At 37.9% G+C, this 24399-nt stretch overlaps 1 protein-coding gene across 4 annotated transcripts in view; it reads right to left on the reverse strand.

The window, feature by feature from the left end:
* The window catches only part of CUL3 (cullin 3), a 94363-nt gene that overhangs the window by 17047 nt on the left and 52917 nt on the right, over nucleotides 1-24399 (reverse strand). For all 4 annotated transcript variants that reach the window (XM_042995481.1, XM_042995479.1, XM_042995480.1 and 1 more), the window contains 7 exons: nucleotides 14725-14885; nucleotides 13604-13718; nucleotides 11399-11627; nucleotides 6642-6787; nucleotides 5483-5659; nucleotides 4024-4194; nucleotides 3282-3389 (listed from right to left, as the gene is read on the reverse strand). In XM_042995481.1, coding sequence (XP_042851415.1) covers nucleotides 3282-3389; nucleotides 4024-4194; nucleotides 5483-5659; nucleotides 6642-6787; nucleotides 11399-11627; nucleotides 13604-13718; nucleotides 14725-14885 — 1107 coding nt within the window. The remainder of the gene's footprint in view (nucleotides 1-3281; nucleotides 3390-4023; nucleotides 4195-5482; nucleotides 5660-6641; nucleotides 6788-11398; nucleotides 11628-13603; nucleotides 13719-14724; nucleotides 14886-24399) is intronic.

A 24399-nucleotide genomic window follows, 5' to 3' on the forward strand; every position in this document is an offset into this window, starting at 1 on the left:
GAATTCTTACTATATAAACAAAAGTGTTAACGGTATCACTGAGAAGGATAAAGTTTTGGCCATTATGTCTTTTTAGGTACAACGTCAAGGTGTCATGGAAGTATCATTTTAGAGAAAATTCTAAATCTTTCATCTTAAGGATATCCACTTTTAAATATTTTTACCATCTTAACACACAACCCATTTCTAATACCTCATTCACGTTTCCACTACATTAATCAAGACTTTCATGTTTTCCATGTAGTTCTTATTTTAACAGCCTCTGCAGAAGACGCTGCAGATCCAGTTCTACAAAGTGTGCTCCACAAATACTGTATAATGGGTAACTAGCTCTACAAAATAGATGCTAGCATTACTGGCACAGTGAGGTATTTTCTTCTTTATCAACAAATTTCTAAGAAAACAAGAAAGCACATTAACAGTAACTTTTAAAGTTTTTATTTATTTTGAGAGAGAGAGCGCACGTGCGAGAGCAACGGGGGAGGGGCAGAGACAGGGAGAGAGAGAATCCCCGGCAGGCTCCATACTGTCAACACGGAGCCTGATGCAGGGCCCGAACTCACAAACTGCGAGATCATGACCTGAGCAGAAACCAAGAGTCGGACGCTTGACTCACTGAGCCACTCAGGGGCCCCAACAGGAACTCTTAAGCGCAAATGAAATATTGTGATTGATATTTACAGCTTGTTTTAAACCATTATTCCATATTTATCTAACCTGGATGATTAGTGATACAGATTTTTTTAGTCTTTATTTTTTGAGAGAGAGACAGAGCGTGAGCAGGGGAGGGGCAGAGAGAGAGGGAGAAACAGAATCTGAAGGAGGCCCCAGGCTCTGAGCTGTCAGCACAGAGCCCGACGTGGGGCTTGAACTCACAGACTGTGAGATCGTGACCTGAGCAGAAGTCAGACGCCTAACCGACTGAGCCACCCAGGCGCCCCAGTGATACAGATTTTTTTTTTAAGGAGATAAATTTCATAAATATCAACAAGTATGCCCCACTCAGATCTTCTGAAGAACTACTCAAGCAGCCGAAGCTAATAATCTTAGATAATGCACAGGAGAGATGACCACAGGAGACTCTTAGATGACGAACAGAGGGTGGGCAGTGGCAGCGGTACATTTCCAGGTGGCAGTAATGGCGCCACAACTTGGTTCAATCCCTTCTCCCACATACCCATACATCTTGCTAATTTTCAAATCTTTCCTCAGAATGCCATTTTTTTAAAGGAGGCCTTCCCTGACCACTCTGCCACTACCGATTTCCTCTCTATTACCTGTCACCTGCTAAGGTGCTATGTGCTTGTTTATCTCATTCTCATCTGTGACCCAGATTAGAATGTAAGTTCCATCGTGGGAGGGAATTTTGTCTGTTCCATTCTCTGCTGTATACCCAGTGCCCAGAACAGTGCTTGTCATAGAAGGCATTTAATGAATTATTCATTAAGTGAGGGGAAAAAAAGGAAGAACCTCAAAGAAATATTCCTTTAGTGGTCTACATCTCCTCTTCCTAGCTGTCTTAGTAAGTGATATTTTGAAGACATTCACCGTATATTCAAAAGCAGTACATGACAAGGGCAAGTGTACTGAGACTGAAGTAACAGAAACGGCTAACGAGTTAGGATACAACCGGCTGATATAAACAAATAGAAATATAATAGCAAGTCTGTTTTTCCTGCCCGTCTCTCAGTTTTTAAAATAAAAACACAAGAGAAGTGCCTGAGTGGCTCAGGCTGTTGAGCATCTGACTCCCGATTTTGGGTCAGGTATTGATCCCAGAATTGTGGGACCGAGCCCTACGCTGGGCTCTGTACTAGGCATGAAGCCTGCTTAAGATTCTCTCTCTTCCCCTCTGCCCGCCCCCTACTCAAAAATAAACAAACTCTCTCTCAAAAATAAGCAAACGTTTAAAAAAATATATGTGTAAGATTAGTGGAAGAAAAAAAATAAACAGGAAAAATAATTATATCTCATGAAAATATATTAGTGTATCAGAATTAAGTATAAATCTCTAAATAATGTAAAAAAGAAAAAACTACCTAGGATAGTATTATTCAGTTCCTGCCCAACCAAATTTCTATTTGTCACAGACTTGTATCTTTCCTGCTCTCAACCCTTCTCCACAATCAACTTTGAGGCAAATCATACAACTATATACAATGGAGAGAGACCAGAAGTTCCTCTAAGTCAGAATGCCTTAATATATATAAATGTCCATTTCTATAGAATTAGGTATTTTCACATAATTTGGCTTGTGATGACCAATAGAAATGATAGTCTCATATCTAAATGTCAGAGGAAATGACCTCCAAATTTTTTAAATGGCTGTTATGTCTTTTTTTTTTTTTTAATGTTTATTTAATTTTGAGAGAGTGAGACACAGAATCTGAAACAGGCTCCAGGCTCTGAGCTGTCAGCACAGAGCCCAATGCGGGGCTGGAACTCATGAACCATGAGAACATGACCTGAGCTGAAGCCGGACAATTAACCGACTGAGCCACCCAGGTGCCCCCGCTGTCATAGGTCTGAATTACGAAGTTGTATAAGGTCACTTGAGAAAAAAGGGAAAACCTGTGGATTTCTCTAAACGGAAAGTTTAAGGTGAAGCTGAAAAACAGAGGGGAGGGGAGGGGAGGGGAGGGGAGGGGAGAGAAAGAGAATAAAAAGAAAATTCTGAACTTCATCAAACCCTCACAAAAACCCCATCAGACTCCAAAGCTGTTTAAAGCTGCAGCTTTACTGTCTTCCAGGAGGCACAATACAAAACCACATTTACAACACATTAATGTCAGCATTTTTATACTCTTGATCGTTCCCTAGGGGCTCTGAGAATGTCAGACTCCCTTTATGCTGATCTTATGGATGAGAATACTGAGGTATAGGAAGGTCAGGCAACGATTCTAAGATAGCACAATCCTGGGGGTAAGGTGAGAGGAAGAGTGTAAAACTCAGCAAGTTTGCCCAGGCCCCATATTCTTTTCACAATCTGTAATGGTTACGACAGTGAAATCATTCTATCAAAGTTTCAGAACACTCCTTCAAGGAGAGAGGATAAACTAAATTTTAGAAGAGAAAGAAAAACCTACTTTAACAGTAAGTTAACAAAATGCTTATATGGCAGAAAATGATCTTTAAAGTATGCACAGACAATACAAATGTTGCCACTAACAACATTTGAAGAAATGACACCAGCAGTTATCTGATACATGGATGAAAATGCCCATTACAAAAGACTTCACACAGATACACACATACAAGTAGAAATTAATGGAGAATCTTACCCCAGTTGCCTGTAGATGCTGCCTGAATTCATCCATAGTTGTGTTTGAGATGCTCATATCCCGAAACATTCCTTCCAGTTTTGATGTGAACTGACATCCGCATTCAGTCTGTGGAAGAAAAACACAAATATGCACAAATAAACCATGGATTTTTCTATCAGCAAATGTGCAAAGAAATAAATTAACCATGGAGTCTTCTATGAGCGAACGTACAAAAATTCTTCCACGTTAGTGACATCCTTTCTAAACCTTTCCAATAGTTGCTCTATGCCTATGGGCACCCAACTTTAGCGGATTTAAGAACGGTGTATTTAAGAATAACCCACGAATAAAATGCAGGTTCCCAGACTCTTTCGGAGATTCCAATACACCTCATCAAAGGTAGGGACCAGCACTCTACATTTTTAACAGGCACCCCAGGCGATATGAGTACAGGTGGTCTATGAACCGCACTTTGTGAAAATGAAACTACACAGTGATACTCTTTTTAGTATTTCCCTTGCACTAATCCTCCCCCACATCTCCATGAATGTATCCTGCCACACCAAGAGAAATTTCAGCAAACTCTGAATGTCTCAGAACCTAAGCAAATCTAAGTGCAATCTGCTGTAAAACATCTAGCTTTATTAATTTACAGAAATATTTTACATCAATTCAACATTTTCTAACCGCATGTTGGCGTTCAATCACATAACAAACATTAGTTAGGTGCACATCATTCCAGTTTATATATACACCTTACCTTTAACTTAGATATCATATTTTTTTCAGAGTCATCAGAAACACTTTTATTTGTGAGAAGTCTCCTTGCCAAGTGTTGTTTATAATAACGTTCAAATACATCTTTTTCTTGCATAAACCTAAAAAGGACCATTGCCTTATCCAATATTGTTTCTACTTCCTGTTCTGTTAGCTGCAAAATCAATTAAAAGACAATTTAGTAATTATAAAATTTTAGTTCTACAAAAATCGCACCACAGTTCATCTGCAGTTATAAGACTGATAACAAATGTAGGCTGGTTGAGAGATGTCAGAAGGAGGGACCCAGCTGGAGAAGTGCCTCCTCCTTCAGGGCAGCCCCATTCTTAAGTCCTCATCTAGTGTAGCACAGTTCAGGGGCCAGGGCAGAGTTCTTTCCCCTCCCTAGAGGGCTACCACTGAATGCAGCAATGAGGTGATAATGGCTGCAGTAAAGGATGACTGAGAACAAATGAAATGAAATTCTAATCACAAAAAAGAATACTACAATGCTTTTCCATAGTATTTAGGCAGAGATTTATATGGGCAAAAGACAGGTATTTTGATGCAAGCTCATTCAAAATCTCAATCGTGCAAGCAGAAGGGTAATAATTGGCTGTAGCTCAAAAACTAAAAAGGCCCCTGCCCTCATCTTTTAAGTAAGGGTAAGATGCTATTATAGCCTCATCTTTTAAGTAAGGGTAAGATGCTATTATAGCCTATTTTAAGTAAGGGTAAGATGCTATTATAGCCTATTAAGCATATATTTAAAAAATATGGAAGACGAAATGGTCTTTCCTATGGTGATCTTCCTCTTGTCTGTTCTTCCGTTATAGCTGCTTGGAAAACCTGCATTTATTGCTTTTCCCTTTTGCCTCACAAATTCTAAGAAGAAGTTAAAAAGTGTGTGACGCTTTTTAGTGTGTGACACTAAAAAGTATGTGTGACAACAATATGCTTGATATCATAAGCATATATAATTATATATAATATAATAAGACTGATATATAATAAAGGCTCTCAAACTACTTTCTGATAGCTATTCTAATCTACTCCTTCAAATTCTAGGCATCCAAGAGTTGTTGGATACACAACACCCAGGCCAAGGTGACAACAGCAACATCCCAAGCTATGAACAGTGCGGTCTTCTAGTCGCCTCTCATCTCTACAGTGTATCTAACCCTCATAGTCTATAAAGACTGTTTAACAACTGTGACTGTGTAGTTGTTTGGTTTTGGTATAAATTATACATTAAGTGAAATGTCAAAGGACTTTGGACCATTTCAAATACCTTAAGCAATCCTTTTCAAAGATCACAGCACACATTTAAGCACAGCAAAGGGCTAGGCTTAATTTTATGTCTACAAAATTCCCTAATTTTCTATTTTGTAGTTCCTAATTTTGTATACAATTTTAAATCTAGAAATAAAATTTCATGTGTTTTCAAATGCATTAATACTTACCCCTTTGACTCCCTTTTTCAGCTTATCATCAATAAATAATGAGAGGTATTCAGGGGACCTGGAGTTGAGGTTGAGAAAATACTCAAAGTCACCCGCAATAGTTTGTTTAAAGAGCCGGTCATTATTGAACGATTCCTGGAGGAAGCGATCAAACCTACTCTTCAGATCCAATAAGCCCTTCCAAATAAAAACAAAGAAATCAGGATACATCATAATAATTTTTTTCTATAAACAAGACACATACGATCAGGTATGTGTGCCTTAAGTTTGCGGGCTACAAATGTGTGCGCTCAGTGTTAAACTTACAGGTTCCATATTATTATTTTCAAGCCTAGATCTAAGCCTGTATTCAAAATGTCAGCCATGAGGGAGCAGCCTGTTTGCTATTCACGTATCACTCTACCAAAGACGTCTAAGAGCTTCTGCACCGCTTCTCCTCATCCTTCCCTGTCCTGACTGAATGGATACAGCCCAAGAAAATCAGCTTTAAAAACGCACCAAAAAAAGCTGGTTATTTATACTGAAACATGAAAAACCTGAGGCATAATTTATTCACAGTATTGCTTAGAAGAAAACATTTTAGAACAAAAAGGATTTAATTGAGAAGTTATTTTTTCTAATACCTGGAGTGTGAACACTGAAGCATAGGAAAAAGTAGTAACTTTCATTCTTGAGACCATGTAAATAAGACCTTCAACAAGCAGGTTAATTAATAAATGAAAAGCAGCCGCTGAGTTCGGTTCCCAGATATAAATATACACACTTTGCAAAATTCTAAACTATTTAGGAGAAGTAGACACATTTTTCCACTGGGACAATGAAGGTAAAAAAACACGTAATACATACAGCTTAGTAAAAGTGACCTTTCTTTTTTAATTTTTTTTTAATGTTTATTTATTTTTTTGACAGAAAGAGAGAGCATGAGCAGGGGACGGGCAGAGAGAGAGGGAGACACAGAATCCGAAGCAGGCTCCAGGCTCTGAGCTGTCAGCACAGAGCCCGACACGGGGCTTGAACTCATGGACTGTGAGATCATGACCTGAGCCGAAGTCAGACGCTCAACCGACTGAGCCACCCAGGCGCCCCAGTAAAAGTGACCTTTCTATTAGCAGGTGTCAAGTTACTACAAACATACAGAGATTCTGCTGTATTCACTCACCTGGATATAGTCAACAGGATTCTTTCCTTCTCCTTCCTCAGAAACAAGGGCTTTACCCTGCTCCCTCAAATAGGAACTCATACACTCACACATTGTTTTCAAGCCATTTGGCACGCGACTAAATAACTTGTACATGCAAGCGAGGTCTGCAATCAGAAAGAACATAAAAATCGGCTACATTAAAGATTAAGGGAAAAAATGTGAATCTCTGTTCATTCTGATTTGTGAAACTTAAAGAAGCTTATCACTACTACTCGCTGACCATGCGAAAAATTACGAGAAAACATCCAGCAAAATAGACAAAAGGAAAAAAAAAATTAGGCTGGCTAATGGTTATTATTGCAATTTATGAAATACAGCTTTCAGATAAGATGCTTTGAGAGCATTAATAAGATGTCTCAGCAAATTTCAGTTTACATGGAATATGCCTATACAGTGTAATAAGAAAGCCACAAAAAAAAGAAAACTGTAATTTTGAGTTCCTATACAATTCTAATCTAGAACCCAATCATATACTATGAAATGTCTATCAAAAGGATAACTTTAAGGATAACTTTATGGATTAATTAGTAGTCAACATAATAAGAACCAATGAAAAGTCTTACAGATATTTTTAGGTATGTCTATATCAAAGTTCAAACAGTAACATGATAATTAAAATAAAATAAAACAAAACAAAACAAAATAAAATAAAATAAACTATACTAGGATTTATTTCATTACACACCATGGTAAAGTGTATATGATATTTATGATATTTATAGTTTTATATGTTCCTATTCCTTAGTATTTTCCTCAAAACAATCCCTAACATTTTCCAGGGGATGTCCTAGGCCAATACTTGTATTTTAAAACTTGGTATGTCACTATATTGTTTTTATTTAGAATGAAAGTTCTGGACTCTGTCCATTTTGTATATCATTTTTCACAAGATCAAAATGTGGAGGTAGGGGCGCCTGGGTGGCTCAGTCTTGGTTAAGTGCCCATCTTTGGCTCAGGTCATGATCTCACGGCTAGTGAGTTCAAGCCCCACATCAGGCTCAGTGCTGACAGCTCAGAGCCTGGAGCCTGCTTTGGATTCTGTGTCTCCCTCTCTCTCTGCCCCTCCCCTGCTCATGCTCTCTCAAAAATAAATAAACATTAAAAAAAAATGTGGAGGTAAAATGCTTTGTTTCCCGTATGTCTGGGGTTTCTCTGAAACTTACTGGGAGACTCTAAGTGTAAGGACTGTACAATAATATAAAAAAAGTTTTATCATCAAGAACTTTTGAAATGGAAGTTAGAATAGCAGCTTCTAGATCGGGGGCTGGGAAATTTTTTTCTGGAAAGTGCCAGACAGTAAATATTTTATAGACTCGTGGGCCATATGGTCTCTCTTGCAACTACTTCAGTTCTGCCACTGTAACAAGAAAGAAGCCACATATAACACACAAATAAATGGGCATGACTGTGTTCCCATAAAACTTTATTTATGGACACTGATATCTAAAAATTTATGTAGTTTTCATAAGCAATAAAACGTTATTTTTCTTTTGATGGGGGGGGGTCTCTAATCAAACTGCTGGTGGGCCAAGCTTGACAGACAGGCTATAATTTAGATCCTAATACTGAAGTTTTTCGTATTTGAGAAATACTTAGAAGCAAATTTTAGAAAAAAAGGGCTTCTAAAATTTGTTTCAGAGACTTTCAAAATCAAGTTTTATTAAACACTAAGTTTTCAGCAATAATACACGTCCAAAGTCATCTCCACACAGCAAATCTTACAGTTTCTCACATTTGGCATAAATTACATCCAAATTTCCCATGTTAAAAACAGGTATTAAAAATGCAACAGTTGGGGCGCCTGCGTGGCTCAGTCGGTTAAGCGTCCGACTTCGGCTCAGGTTATGATCTCACGGTTTGTGAGTTCAAGCCCCACGTTGGGCTCTGTGCTGACAACTCAGAGCCTGGAGCCTGCTTTGGATTCTGTCTCTCTCTCTCTCTCTGCCCCTCCCCCAACTAGTGCTCTATCTCTCAAAAATAAATAAATGTAAAAAAAAATTTTTTTAATTAAAAAATAAAAACGCACAGTAATTTATGGAGATTTACTATAGTAAATTTGGCATATCAAACCCATCTCTAACAAAATGGTTCCCGACTTGTCTATTTTGTTCCTCTGTTGTTACAGTTTTGCTCAATTATATGTTGCATATTTAACTGTATGGAAATTAATACAATTTCATTGTATTGAATTCACCATATATAAATGTATGGTGTAGTGGGTAACGTGAAAGAGAAAATTAAAAATACTTGGGCATTCAAAAATCAAACGTTTTTGTACAAACTTAGTAAAATGAAGTGCTATTTGAACTTAAATTTCATAGAGCTATCTGCATCTAATAGCCAATCCAATTCAGCCTCCATTCATGGTCAGAAAGCTGTTTCACTTTCTGATTTATGAGATGCTTGGCTTCATAACGGTTAAGTTGTGCCTCTGACATATTCTTGACTTACTGCTCCAGAGCAGGGCCTAACACAATGAAGACATTTTGCAATTAGGTTCCTAGTGGGAAGCTGAAAAAATTGAAGCCAGCGTTTTAAAATTTAATTTACAATCACAGATAGCTGTTTACTTGCTAAAAACATTAAATACTAGAGAACTATGGTTAGTATTCTGATATTTCTTCATTTATGTACTTATTAAGCACTTGCCATGTTGTCAGGCATACTTAATGCCTTTAACACGTCTCCATGCAGATTTCAGAGATACTGTAATTTAGGTATGCCCAACAACCTCTCCATCAAACACTTCCTAAGCTCTACTCTCCAGCCAATTTAGTTCACCCTCTCCCACCTTCCCCCAGGGTAGACAAGAAAACACTAACTCTAGATGAGCATTTAGATCAGGGTTTGTCGAACTATAGCCCCTGAACCAAATACAGCCCACTGTCCATTTTTGTGCATCTCATGACTAAAAATGGTTTCTACATTTTTAAGTGGTTGGAAAAAAAAAAAAATCAGTGTTTCATAGGAACACAGTCAAGTTAATCCATTTGTGTTACTGTCTATGCCTACTTACTCACTATTACAACAGAGAGGAGTAGTTTACTGTATGGGCCTTTTACAAAAAAGTTTGCCAGCCCTTGCCTTAGACTTTAGACATCCAGGGATAGCTTAGTTTAGAAAACATGACAAACATAATTTAAACATGATTTTTTTTTTTTTGTCTTTTACAAAAGAAAAGGTTTACCAGAAGCATCTTTTCTCTGGTTTAATAAAAACAACAAATTTACATACAACTTTCAGAAAGAAATATATAGAAATATAAGCATCTCAAAACAGAAAGCAAGAATTACACTTGAAGGCAGCACAGAAAACAACTTCCTTTCCTACCACCTTACTTTTCTCTCCTCTTATATCTACCTCTGTTTTAAGTGATTCACTTAAATATTGTTTTCATTCCCTGCAAGCTTACAACCTTGAGGGAGCATGTGTTTCTTTTGTAATAAGTAAGCTGGCTAAAATACTGCTAAGAGATCATCTAAGAAACAGGAAAATACCAAGAGTACCATGTTTATTTTTTTTAATGTTTATTTTTGAGAGAGAGGGCAAGCGAGTGCAAGTGGGGGAGGGGCAGAGAGGGAGACACAGATTCTGAAGCAGGCTCCAGGCTCTGAGCTGTCAGTACGGTACAGAGCCCAACGCGGGGCTCGAACTCACGGACCACAAGATCAAGACCTGAGCTGAAGTCGGACGTTTAACCGACTGAGCCACCCAGGCACCCCTATTTTTTAACAGCATATTAGTGATTCCTAAAGTCATAGTTTTAAGTAAAACTTCAGAAATTAAAAATAAGGACAACATGACTGTTATTCTTTTATTTATGATTTCTCCTAAGGTACTTATCACAAAATATTGTTTTCAGGAAAAAAAGGGTAGAGGCACCTGGGTGGCTCAGTTGGTTGAACGTCTGACTTCAGCTCAGGTCATGATCTTGTGGTCCATGAGTTCGAGCCCCACGATGGGCTCTGTGCGGACAGCTCAGAGCCTACTTCAGATTCTTTACTTCCCTCTCTCTGCCCGCCCCCCCACCCCACTCCTGCTCTGTCTCTGTCTCTCAAAAATGAATAAACATTTAAAAAATTTGAAAAAAAAGGGGGGGAAATAGCCAACAAGAATAAATGCTACAGTTATCTCAAAACTGTGCTTTCACTTTTATGCAATTTTCCTTTCTCTGAAGTCTGTAACTCTGGAGTTCTCAAAACCGGTCTACTCATTTATCTAAAATGTCACATGAAACACACATAATTTTTGCATTTTCAACACCCTTATCACAACTAACTCCCAAAGGAAAGCCTATACAAATTTTATGATTGGAATGTCAGATTTTAAAAGAATCACAAAAACAAGAGAGTACATGGCAATGAAGACAGTCCAACTCCCTTGTATATAAAAAGGACAGTAAAGAGGACCTCATTGGTCTCACCAATAACACAGACTTCTGGGTTAAGAAAAACACAAAAAACGAGGGAGACTAAGATGAAAGAGAGAGAAAAAAAGCCATTTAATTAAAAGAGACACCGAAAATCCACATTAGTAAGTGTAGAGCTTTCCTGTTAAATCCTATCAAAGTAACAGCAGTTGATACATTAATGACACACACAACTTGAAAACTGACATTCATAATCTACTTTCATTATAGTAAAACAAAAAAAAAAATTACTAAGGTCCTGGTAGAACTATAAACATTTAATTATTTTTCAATTGCTGATGCTTACCTTCTGTCTTTCCATTTTTCAGCATATGTACTAGCCCAGAATTCTCCATTTCTACTATAGTTTTCATGTGCTTGGAAATGAGTTCCCTCTCAACCACCTTTACTATTGGCTCTTCGGTTGATTTGTCAAGGCAGTGCATCACCCGTTCTATTTCTTCATTAATTCTAGCTTCTACTTTCTTTATATATACTGAAGCACTGTTTTCTGCTAAAAATTTCTGGCTTTCCATCTGCAAATAAGAAACATGACTTTTTTGTTTTTAAATGTAGAAGCAAAATGCGTTTCTGCTTTTAAGTGGGTTTCTACAATCTAAATATCATTAGCACTATTGACATTTTATGTAATTTCTTATCACACGTACCCCCATGGCTGAATTACATCCTTTAAAGCACTGATTACAGAAGAAAAATCAATACATTATCCTTAATCAGTGTTTTCAAACTTTGCCAATACACCTCCAATAACAGAAAAAGTGAGCAAATGCTAGTAAGGGTCAAAAGTACAGAATGGAGCATCTGACCCCAAGTCAGAGTAGGAAATTCTTCTCTGATTTGTTTTAATGTGTATAAATTATGCCTATAAGGATTTTTCATGTTTATCATACAGTTTTGCTCACACACTGCTAGTTACTAAAGTCCAACTGCCACCCACTCCCAGTCTCAAAGGAGTGGGTGTGTGTATTATGTACGTGTGTGTGCGCGCGCGTGTGTCTATAAACTTATGATTGAGAAACAGAGCTTTTATGTAACTCTTAATCTTGTCTGCTAACACCAGCCTTACCGAAGTTCCACTAAATTATAAATGTTAACCCAGGTGATTTTAACCTATTTGATAGGAGGATTAACAAACACATCTAAGAATCACAAATCAGAAGACATGCTGATATAAACCATGTATAAAATTCAGTAACACGTTCCACTTTTTGACAAAAAGTAGTTTTAGTCCTTGAAAACAATCAAGTTTCTAAGAATAGACATTAACACACCAAATGAAACTCCAGGTAAGACCATCTTTCCACTCACTGTTAACAACAGTATGTACTACGTATATATATACATGCGTACACATTACTGCAGCACATCTGGGAATCTTGATGATTAATCTTCTCTTGGTATGTCGACAATGTAACGAAGGGAATTAAAACGAATGCACAGGTCAAAAATATCTAGAATGAGTTGCTGCATTCTTAGAAAATAGAAACTGTTTCCTACAGTATGAAATTAATAGTTCATAAAGCACGGTCCAGGCTCACCAGTGCAGGCCACAAAGGTCTTCTTGATGGGCTACACACTAACTTAACAAACAAACAAACAAACAAACAAACAAACAAAAAAGGCAGGAAGTCTATTCTTTATGTGTAAAGGACGCCAAAATTCACCATTTCCATCTTTGTATACATCTAATAGCTCCTATGAATGACCTACTGAACTATTAAGAACTATTGTAACTTTGTATTCATTTATTTTTTAAAAAGCCTCCTACTGAAGTAAAAACTTTTAGTTAGTATTCAGCTAAGTCTGTTTTAACAACAGACTTAAAGCTCCTACTAGCAATGAGGTTTTCAGGAGGATGCATGGTTATCACGATCTTATAAATACTGCCTTCCATTTTGTAACTTCATTACAAATTAGTACTAGTTCAACTTCACTTTTAGCAATTCAGTTGGTTTTGGGTGGTATATACTGCTGCAAGTTTCTATCAGTTATACTTACGACCTCTAATTTCCTCATCAATAGTTTTTAAGATACAGATATACAGATATATAGATATATATATGTGTGTGTGTGTGCACGCCATGAGATCATGCGTATTTCTATACTTATTTTACCAGTAACTTATATTCACAAAAGACTGAATAATGGGACTTCATTAGTGATGCACTGCCTGTGTATTTATGGTAAATAATTTGTAACATATAAACATAATAAAATATTAAGGTTAGGTCTAAGTTTGTACGTTTCACTACACATAATTTAAAAAATCGTGTGTCTGAGTCCACACTCTTCAATTTTTCTTTAATGGGTTCCTTCCCTGGAACGTGAGAATGGGGAGTAGGTGGGGAGTAAGTGCGCTAAAGAGTATTTTTTGTACCCTCTTTCCCAAAAGGGCCTCAGTAGAAAAAGGTCAAATATTCAAATCAGTAACTGTACTCAGTAACTTTGAGAACATCTTCAAAGAGCATTTATTTAGATCTTCACTGATTACCTGAAAAAATTCTGCAGACATTTCCAAAAAAGGAGCTTCAAAATCTTCTTCATAGACGGATCGTCCTTCGAGACCTAAAATCATTAACATCTGGCAAGCATTTCTTATCGCGCCCCTGTCAAAAGAAATTAAACCACTTGATCACCAAATTCCATTAAATATTCATGTAAAAAAACTTAACAGAACTTGTTACAAAGACTTTGAGAACATGTTTTAAATCAAAGTGACCCGTCTCCCATAAGCAACTTATTATACCTAAGGATGTGGAGTCATTGTAATTGGAAAGCGTATCTTGACTGTACAGCTACTGATCTCAGGTTGTTCTCACATTGTTATAACCTTAAAATCTGCAAGAAAACATGTCTAAAATGTCTAAATATTCCTGTTTATGTAAAAATACAGAACATAAAAAGACTATGAGAAAGCAGGCAGGAGAAGTTACTTGACTCGGGCACAACACACAGCTACTCACAGGCATTATAATTTTTTTGTACCAAATGGCTTCCGGGCAATTCTGATCAAGTACCCGAGCCGAAATAAAAAGAACTTTACAAGTCTTCCTCTGATAGCTTCTCTGAATACAGAGAAATAGAGAACGCAATCTTGTATGTTTCAAGCCACTCTTAACTGCAGTGTCACAAAAACTGGGCTGCAATCATGTAAGAAAGGGGGAGGGAATGTGACTTAACAGAAGGAGTACAGTATTTCTTAGTCATTGTAGACTATGTTCAACATTTTTCTTCAAATATGTTAAGAATGAAAGCTAGAGAGCCTTTTAAAGAAAAAGACAAAGAGAAGAAACAAAAAAGTTATCACACAGCAAAAAAGAACCAAATGCCAGCATGAAAAAAAATAAATGAAAAATAAAAAGGGAAGACTAATGGCTGATTTGCTTTTTTAAAAGTAAATTAAATAGAAGCTTAGGGTGGACTCTTCTAAAAATAGATATGTGCTTTAAGTTAAAATCTAGGTAACTTCGTTAACTGTGAAAAGGTTTTTGAGGATTTTCACAATGTGCTGGACAATAAAACTTTTATTTCAATAGGATTACGAGAGCACATTGGTTCCCAAGACACAACCACTAAAAAACTAAACACTGAAGTAGAAAGAGATGATTATACCGATCTACAACTTCTCCTTTCCGCTCTCTTGCGATCATGTCCAATAGTGTTTGTCGTAGATGATCCCTAATACACCCATAACGTACAACTTGATCTCGAAAAATAATTAATCCCAAATTGTAGACATTCTCCACATTATTTTGTTGTACATATACACGGTCCTGCAGTTAAAACAAAACAACAGAAACACTGAGCACAACTCTTGCAAACATAAAAATAATCACCGTGACCTACAATAATACAGGACCTAAAATTATAAAAGCGGTCCATTTTTTAGGTGAGAAACATTTCACACTATCTTAAGCAACACAGAATTTTCTAGCACCTCCCAACTTACATAAAAGTTGGTCTTTACAATTTACAAACAATTGCTTATATATAGTTGGTCGCACATTTCACCTTAAGCAAAAAGGGGGTGGGGGAAGAAGGCACCAGCCGCAGGGAGAATCAGGTAAGCAGAAAGCAGGGGAGAAAGGGAGGCAGCAAGGTAGGCACATGCACATCTCCCTTTCTCTCCAAAGCCATACCATGCCCAAACATGGTTCTTGCTTTCTTAAATATCATACTTGAAGATCATGTTCTCTGAAGAGCCAAAAGAAATACCGATCCATGTAACTGAAGTTGACTGCTTACTGGTAAATATTAAAACGCTCTAATGCTGCTTATAATACAGCAGCATTAAGTATTACATAATTAAAACGCTTCTAGTTACTGTCCTTTCAAACAGATTACTTGCAGTCCTCTTATTTTCAAGTTCTTGCCAACTTGATTACAGGTGTCTCACTCTATAGAGCACATACAATCCAGAATTATTGGCTATAAAAGTCCTATTTTGTGCATTATTTGAAAATCCACATTTACACCAAAACACAACGGAATACTGTTTTAATTCACAAAGGATTAACAAGAGAATTCCTTTCTGTTCTTAACCAGGATCTCTCTGGGCTTTGGTGAGTCTCTGAAGAACTAAAAATTGTAAAATTACTGTGTGTTTGCTGGTACGTAAGTATTTTAGAAACGGAGCCCATAGCTTTCACCAGGTTCTTAAAGGCACTTGCAATCCAAAACCAGTTAAGAACCACTGCAAACTGTGATCCTGGACCTTTTAAAAGGCACACTAACACTGCAAGCAACACCAAACAAAGCTACCAGGTGAACATTAACAGAAGCTGGACCACTATCAGCGACGCAACTAAAATGGCACTGACCACATCCTATCCTCCCGACAGTTTTAACTCAGTTCTCCAGGAGTAGCACTCTCTTCATGTGACCGCACTCCTCCGACCTTATTTCATTCAGCTCACCCAAGGGTGCACACCGAAGGGCTACAAGGAAAGCCACTCTTTGATTAGTATCTTCGCCGCTCACATTTCTACAATCCACACCATCTCGGCACAAGCTCACGTTTTCAAAACTGTGCATCCAAGTTAGTAGGTTCAAAATTTTCACTGATGACTCTCCGGTAAATTCTTTCTTTCCTTCTTTTTTTCTTTTTAACAGGCTTGGACATTTTTTCCCTTGTATAAAACTATGTGGTGGCCACAGCTGGAGCCTGGGTCCTCTGCATGGAGACTCTGGTGTGAGTCTTTCCAAGATGTCAGTGAATTCCTGACAGGGAATTGGTGAACACAGTCTTTCCAGACATCAGGGGTGAGGCAGCTGTAGGTCTTGGAAATGGATCAAATGTGGCCTTCACAAAGCTGCCCAGGGTGGCAGTGCAGCCCCTGAGGGGCAGCAGTCATCAATACGAGCCATCATCAGTAGCTTCTTGGGCACAGGGGCTGAGACAATGGCAGCGCCTCTGCAGGCAGGGATGAAGAGCCACGGTGGCCGGTCATCTTGCACAAAACAGTGTGGGGCTTGTTGATCTTGTTCCCCCCAGGAACCTTGCCACACAGGGACACTAGAAAAGCTTGGCCGGGATGATGACCCCAAGGATGGCAGTGGCTACCTCCCTGGAGGACTTAACACCCGGACCAACGTGTCCGATGATAATCTCGGATGGCAACGAACGCCTTGAACCTGGCCTGCGGGCCAGCGCAGGTCTGCTGCTGCACAGGTATTATCTTCAAAACCTCATTCTTAAGGGATGCTCCCAGAAAAAAGTCAATGACCTTGGATTCTTTGATGGGCAGGGAAGAGCGCGAGATCTCCTCCAGGGACTTCACCTTCACGTCCTTGATCAGGTGGCTCAGCTTGGTGATGGGGGTCCGTTCCCTGTTTCCCGCCTTGCCTCTGCAAGCTCCGTGGCCCCGGCCTCACCCCAACCACCAACCACCGTCGTGACCCCAAGCCCCGATGGTACTGCCAAAGCCGGCGAGGGAGACTCTGTGGCCTCCTAATCCAGGGCCACGGGCCCTCTGGCAGCACCAGTGTCTTCTCTCATTTGGTGTTTTCTTTCTCTGGTAGATACTTTTTTTTTTAATGTTTCTTAAAAACATTTTTTTAACGTTTTATTCTTAGAGAGAGAGAGAGAGCACACACACACTCGTGGGCGGGGGAGGGGCAGAGAGGGAGGGAGACATGGAATCCGAATCAAGACTCCAGGCTCTGAGATGTCAGCACAGAGCCTGACGCGGGGCCTGAACCCAGGAACCTTGAAATCAATGTCCTGAGCCGAAGTCGGACTCTCAACTGACGGAGCCCTGCAGGTGTCCCATCTCTCTGGGAGATTCTTAAACTTCACACTTCCATCTCAAGATCTTAAATTCTGAGTGTCTCCTGACTGCACCCTTCCCCCTTTCTGATGGCCTTGTTTTGTAGGTACTGAAGCAACTCTCTACTCCCCTGCAGGCTTAGTCCTCTCCTACTATCATCCTGACTTTGGCTTACTTTTCTGCATAAAATGAGACACATTCGGGGTGCCTGGTGGCTCGGTTGGCTGAGCATCCGAACGTGGCTCAGGTCATGATCTCACAATTCGTGGGTTCGAGTCCCTGTGTCGTGCTCTCTGCAGTCAGCACAGAGGCTGCTTCGGATCCTCTGTCCCCTTCCCTTGCCTCCCCCCACTCTCTCTCTCAAAAATAAACATTAATAAAATAAAACAAGATACATTCAATAAAAACAGTCATAAATCTAAAAATTTTTAAAGCAACAAGAATCCTTTTTATTATCAAAATATTCTATCACATAAGTTATTTATAAATTTGATGTTTATATAGTTTTGAATAGTACCATATACAGAATCACTCTCACCCTATGGGATCAAAACCAATAACTGGCTGCTTAATTGCAGACAGGTGGTAAAAGAGAAAAACAAGCATACACACACGTCTGCATCTTAAAATTTTTAATTTAAAACATAATACGTGTTCATAGAGATATCAAGACTTTTGTCTTTGAACATGAATCCTGTGATTAGAGTTCAGTGTTACCTTTCTTACACACACCCTCACCTAATAAACTTTTCTACTTTGTTTCATTAAGACGGAGCATGAACTAGAGACATTTGTGAAGCAATATGAATGTAAAAACAGTCCTTCTAGATTTTTACAATCCCCACTCCAGTCTTTTAAATTACCCACACTTAATTCGAACCAATATTTAGTGATTAGCCTTTGTCAAGTCTTTCTAAAACATCCAATCTGTTTACCAAGAAATTCTACTGCTTCTAACACCATTTTATTGGTTTACACAATATTAAATTATGTAGTAACAGGTACAAGTGGCATAAACAGGTTTGAAAATGAATGCAAAAAACTCTCAGTAAACACAAAGCTCAACTGGTGAGAGCAAAATAGAGAAGATAGACTAAAAGTAGTGAAATAGCAGTGAGAGAGTTTTTAGTCAGGCTGTTTTACAGTTAGAATAGAAAACACTGGTAATTGTGGCAAGCACAGGAAGTCCCAACTCTACTTCAAGCCCAAGGGACTTGTAGGGTGTGTGGGGGTCATATATGTATATACCATATATGATGTATATATGACATTAACAAGTTTAACCTCTTTAAGAAATCAAATGTTCTTAATGAAGAGAAATGTCTAGAGAATCAGGTCAGATTTTATTGTTTTTGGCAAAAGGTGCAATACCAGTAAGAATTATAAAACAAAAGGCACATACAGCATAATCTTCAGAATAAATTATGAGTTTTAGAGTGGAGTTTTTTTAGAGTGAAATTTTTTAATGTTCCCCTTTTTTGGCTTTACTGCAGTATAATTTGCATGCCATAAAATTTACCTATTTTAAGAGTACCCTTCAATAATTTACAGTAAATTTCTATAGTTGTCTAACCACTGCCACAATCTAGTTCTAGACTATTTCCATCACCCAAAAAAGTCCCTTAAGCCCGTTTGTAGTCAATCCCACTTTCAGCATACCTGCCTTCTCTTTCTACAGATTTCCTTTTCTGGTCACTTAAATGTAATTGAATTATATATAATCTTTCGTATCTGATTTTTCACTAAGTATAAAGTTGCTAAGGTTCATTAATGATATAACATTTACCAGTATTTCATTCCTTTGTAGTGCTGAATAGTACTTCATTGTATGGATATGCCACATTTAGTTTATTTTACCAGCTGATGGATATTTTGGGCTCTTTCCAGTTTTTGTCTACTATGACTAATGTTGCTAGGCACGTTTGGGTACAATCCTTTGGTGGATACATGCTTTCCTTCTTCTTGGACCAGATTTCTAGAAGTGGAAGTGTTGGATCATATGGAAATTGCTAAACTGTTGTCTAAAGTGGACTTATCAGTTACAGCAGATTTTTAAATGGAAAAATACTAGATGTGGAGTTAGGAATTTTTCATATGAGCTCTGGCTGTATCACTATTAACCGGCTGGGTGACCCTGAGTAAGTCATTTATCCACTCTGGTTCTGGGTAACACAAAAGGTTGGTAAAGACAATCTCAAACTCTAATATGATTTCTTATGGAGCTTTACTCTCTGATCAAAAGTTAACATATATGAAGGACCAAAACAGACTTCAGTATTACTTATTCCCTTCCTATTTGTTACCAGTATCCCTGGCCTGGGTTTCCTTCTTTTCATTCCTAGGCACAGTGATGTGGGTGAATCAATAACCTTATAGCCTATAATGCCATCTAGCTCAAGTCCTCTGAGAAAAGCCAAAAGCCAAAAGCCAAAAAAAAAAAAAAAAAAAAAAAAAAGTCAGGTGCAGCTGATGGAATTCTCCAGGTATACTCTGTATGGAGAGAAACAATGCTTCAGTAAAGGAAGCCAGGTATAATGGGAACACATGGTTAGAGTGTTTGAGGGTACGAAACATTTAAGTCCATGGAAGATGACTGGAGACAAAAGAAATACAGATGTTAGTGTTAAGACCTCAAAGTTTGTCTTTTAATGTGAGACTGTCAAGGTGTATATGATGATTATAATTAAATGACATATAATATTAAAACCTGTCAACCCCAAAATTTGATTATCGATAACAGAGCTAATAAATGGAGAAGAGAAAACCCACAAAATTGAGTGTGGCTGTTTAAATCAGTAATACTAAAGAGTCATTTATATTAAATGTTTGGTATGTATGATTAATTACCATCAATCAAAATTAAGAGTGATGCATACATACACTTAAGTGTTTATAATAAGTGTACATGTTAAATGGAAACGCATGCACACGTTCACAAACTTATGATCTGTGCATAATATATATTAAAGTACTTGCTAAATAAACATGCTGAATCTCGTTTACTGCTTACTAGTACTATCTGAAGGAATTCAGGCTGTGGGTACACAATAGCATTTTCCTAACAGATTCTAACAGGAATGTCTCTGTTAAAAAAATTAGTGGCTGGGGGGCCCCTGGCAGGCTCAGTTAATGGAACATGCAACTCTTGATCTCAGGGCCGTAGGTTCGAGCCCCACATTGGGTATACAGATTACTTTAAAAAAAAACAGTTTTTTTAATTAATAAGTGGATAGATTTACGCAATATAATATTAATGCAGCTCTAATTGTTTAAATCACTGTAGGACTTTCATTTTGTATGTTTCTATGTGAATATTTAATTTAAAAGATCTATTTAAAAATCCCACCACTAGTTAACCTCTAAGAGAATACAACCTCAAAGTAAGGACAGATATAAACTCATACCAAAAATGAAAAAAAAAAAAATGTTTAAAAAAACCCTAAAACTATTATTTTCATAATCTCAGGCTTTTTGACCAAAATATAGTTTGTATGAGTTCACAATTAGGCATTGATCTATTGAGGAAAGCTAAGTAGAGATAGAAAGTTGGTGACTGCTTCCATTCGCCTTTTTAAGCCAAAACAGTGTTTTAAATATAAAATGTTCTAAAAAACATGTTTGAAAGCTTAATGTCTGAGTCAAACATTACATTTACTAAAGGGATATGAGCTTCAACACCACAGAGATAAATTACATTTTAAATCTTTATTTATGGTTCTGTCTCAGAGGTTGCTATTTTTGGCCAAGCAAATCTACAACCAGCAAGACTCTTCACAAGCTAGATGAACCCAAGGGTGAGGAGGAGGAAATAATGATGGGACCATCTCTTTGTCTTTCGTTTTATAGACCTGGGAAAAAGCCAGACTGCTTTCCATCTGACTTCAACTGCAACACAACACCTCCCTCACAAAGCTATCGTACTTATTTCCATGGCTAGTCCTGAAAGAATAGCTTTTGGAAGGCCAAGTTCCCTGCCAAGAACAACTATAAAACCTAGATCAGAAATTAAAAAGTACTGGGGCACCCGGGTGGCTCTGTCGGTTAAGCATCGGACTCTTGAATTCAGCTCAGGTCATGATTTCGTGGTCTGTGAGATCGAGCCCCACGTGGGGCTCTTCACTGACAGTGCAGAGCCTGCTTGCGAGGCTCTCTCTGCCCCTCCCCCACTCGCGCGTGCTCTCTCAAAATAAATAAACTTAAAAAAACAGAAACAACTGATAATGAAGTTCAAAAAATAACATTAACTCTTACTACTTAATTTACTTGCAAGAAGTAGTTCAAGTATCTTTAACCAGCTGAACATTTTTTGTTTATTTTTTAAAAACAGGAGGAGGAGGAATATAAACAGGTTTAAAAATCTTTACAAATAGTAAATATTTGTCCTGCTCATAAACTAGAGATAAACCCTAAAAAGTTTAACTTATTAAAAAAAAAAAAAGTAAATGACTCTGTAACAAGTAGCTATTGTCTGTTAGAACATGCTTGAACCTGCTTTCCCAAGCTTAATCACTAGGCAATCTTCTATCAACAAGCAATAAATATAAGTATTTTCAAATAGGGTTCACTTTCAAGCCATGAAATAAATACAAGAAGACTTAACACTATGAAAACAGAAACAGAAAATTAAAAAGCAAAACAAAACCCAGAAAAATAACAAAAAGTTTCTAGTGCAGAGTTATAGTAAAAAAAAAAAAAAAAAGTCTAATTACAGCAAATTTTACAGAACTGTCCCAATATTTTCTGCAATGCTGGTGTCTGACTATACTGCTGAAAGGGCACTAGTAAGAGATGATATAGTAAATTGCAGACAAATTAACATTTCTGGACTTAACAATGTTACTGGGTAAAGTACATGGAAAAAAGCACAGAATACGGTTGGCTTGAAAATTTAACTCCATGACTAAATCAAAGTCATAGTTTCCACCACTGTAAAACTAGTTCAAAATCTCTCATGGCTGTCACAGTTTTAAAATATATATATAGTTTTAAGGAATTTTATTTAAAAATAACATTTGGGGCTCAGTTAAGTGTCCTGAGTCTTGACTTCGACTCAGACCATGATGTTGCAGTTCATGGGATCGAGCCCCACATCAAGGCTCTGTGCTGGGCATGAAGCCTGCCTGAGATTCTCAATCTCTCTCTCTCTCTCTGCCCCTCCTCCACTTGTGTACACACTTGCTCTCTCTCTCTCAAAAAAATAATACATATGATATATATATTATATATATAACTTCCATTTATTTTAAGAATTGTATCCTAGTCAATCCAACAAATCAAACCCCTAGTCATGTTTCTCTAAAGCTGTGTTAATTGTACCAAATCATAAAATAAACACAATGTTCCCTATTCTAAATTTTGACAATCTCAACAGTGTGGGAGAAAAAAGCATCAACACTAGAAACAGTCCCTATTAGAACCATACGAGTAATCACCCTCAAGGTCTTGGAACAATGAGATTATAAGACTTTAGGAAAGAAGACCTGTATCAGAGAAGCAACATAATTCAGTGGTTAAGAACTCAGATTTAAGGGGTGCCTGAGGCTCAGTCAGTTAAGTGGCCGACTCTTGATTTCAGCTCAGGTCAGGATCTTGCGGTTCGTGGGACCAAGCCCTGCAATGGGCTGTCAGCGAAAAGCCTGCTTGGGATTCGTGCTCTCGCGCTCTCTCTCTCTCTCTCTCTCTCTCTGCCCCTCCCTCGACACGTTCTCTCTCCCTCTCTGTCTCAAGATAAAAAAACTTAAAAAGAAAAAAAGAGCTCGGATTTAAGAACCAGATGGGTTATTTCATTCCTATCACAGCCATTTACTAGGTGTGACTTTAACATCTTCATAATAACATCTACCTTAAAATGCTATTTCACTTCCACTTCTAATATTGAAAGAAAAGCTTTTACAAGACCAATTCCTCTGGCAAGAACAACTATAAAAGCTGTATGAAAATAAAAAGCTACACCCCCTCACACCCATCAAAACAGCTACTATTAGAACACAAAACAAAAAACAGAAAATAACAAGTGCTGACAAATATGTGAAGAAATTGGAACACTTGAGCATTGCTGGTGGGAATGTAAAATGGTGCCATTGCTATGGTAAACAATATGGAGGTTACTCAAAAATTACAAATGGATGCCACATGATCTAGCAATTCCACCATCTAGGTATATTCTTAAAATAACTGAGAATAGGGGCTTAGTACAATATTTGTACACCCATGTTCACAGAAGCAGTATTCAAAATAGCCAAAAGATGAAAACAACCCAAGTGTTCACTGACAAATGAATGGATAAGCAAAATGGGGTACACACATGCAACAGAATATTATTCAGCCTTAAGAAGGAAGGGAATTCGCAGGGAGCCTGGCTGGCTCAGTCGGTTAAGCATCCGACTTCTCAGGTCATGATCTCTGGTTTGAGCCCCGCATCGGGCTCTGTGCTGGCAGCTCGGAGCCTGGAGCCTGCTTCGGATTCTGGGTCTCCCTCTCTCTCTCTGCCCCACCCCCACTCACACTCTGTCTCTCAAAAGTGAGTATGTGTAAACAAAAAAAAGTAAAAAAAAAAAAAGGGAAGGGAATTCTGAGACACGCTACAACAGAGATGAACCCTGAGTCACAAAAAGACAGACACTCTGATTCCATTTATATGAGGTACCTAGAGTGGTCAAGTTCATATAAATAGAAAGTACAATGATGGTGCAAAGGTTCAAAGGAGAGTGGAAAGGGGAGTTACTGTTTAACAGGTACAGAATTTTAGTTTTGCAAGATGAAAAGTTCTGGAGGTGATGGAGGTGATGGGTGCACATCAGTATGAACATACTTAGTATCACCCAACTGTACACTTAAGTTGATGAAGATAATAAATTGTACGTCATGTGCATTTTATAACAAGTTAAACAAAGAAACACCAACTGTTTAAAAGCATCAAAGAAGAACAAAGGCAATCTGGATTTGTGGGGCCAAGATTTGGGACAAAAGGCAAGTACACTGACAGGAGGCCGACATTCGCCTTCAATCATTTGTTTTA

The sequence above is a fragment of the Panthera tigris genome, chromosome C1 (genome assembly GCF_018350195.1).
Source record: "Panthera tigris isolate Pti1 chromosome C1, P.tigris_Pti1_mat1.1, whole genome shotgun sequence".
Classification (NCBI taxonomy): Eukaryota; Metazoa; Chordata; class Mammalia; order Carnivora; family Felidae; genus Panthera; species Panthera tigris.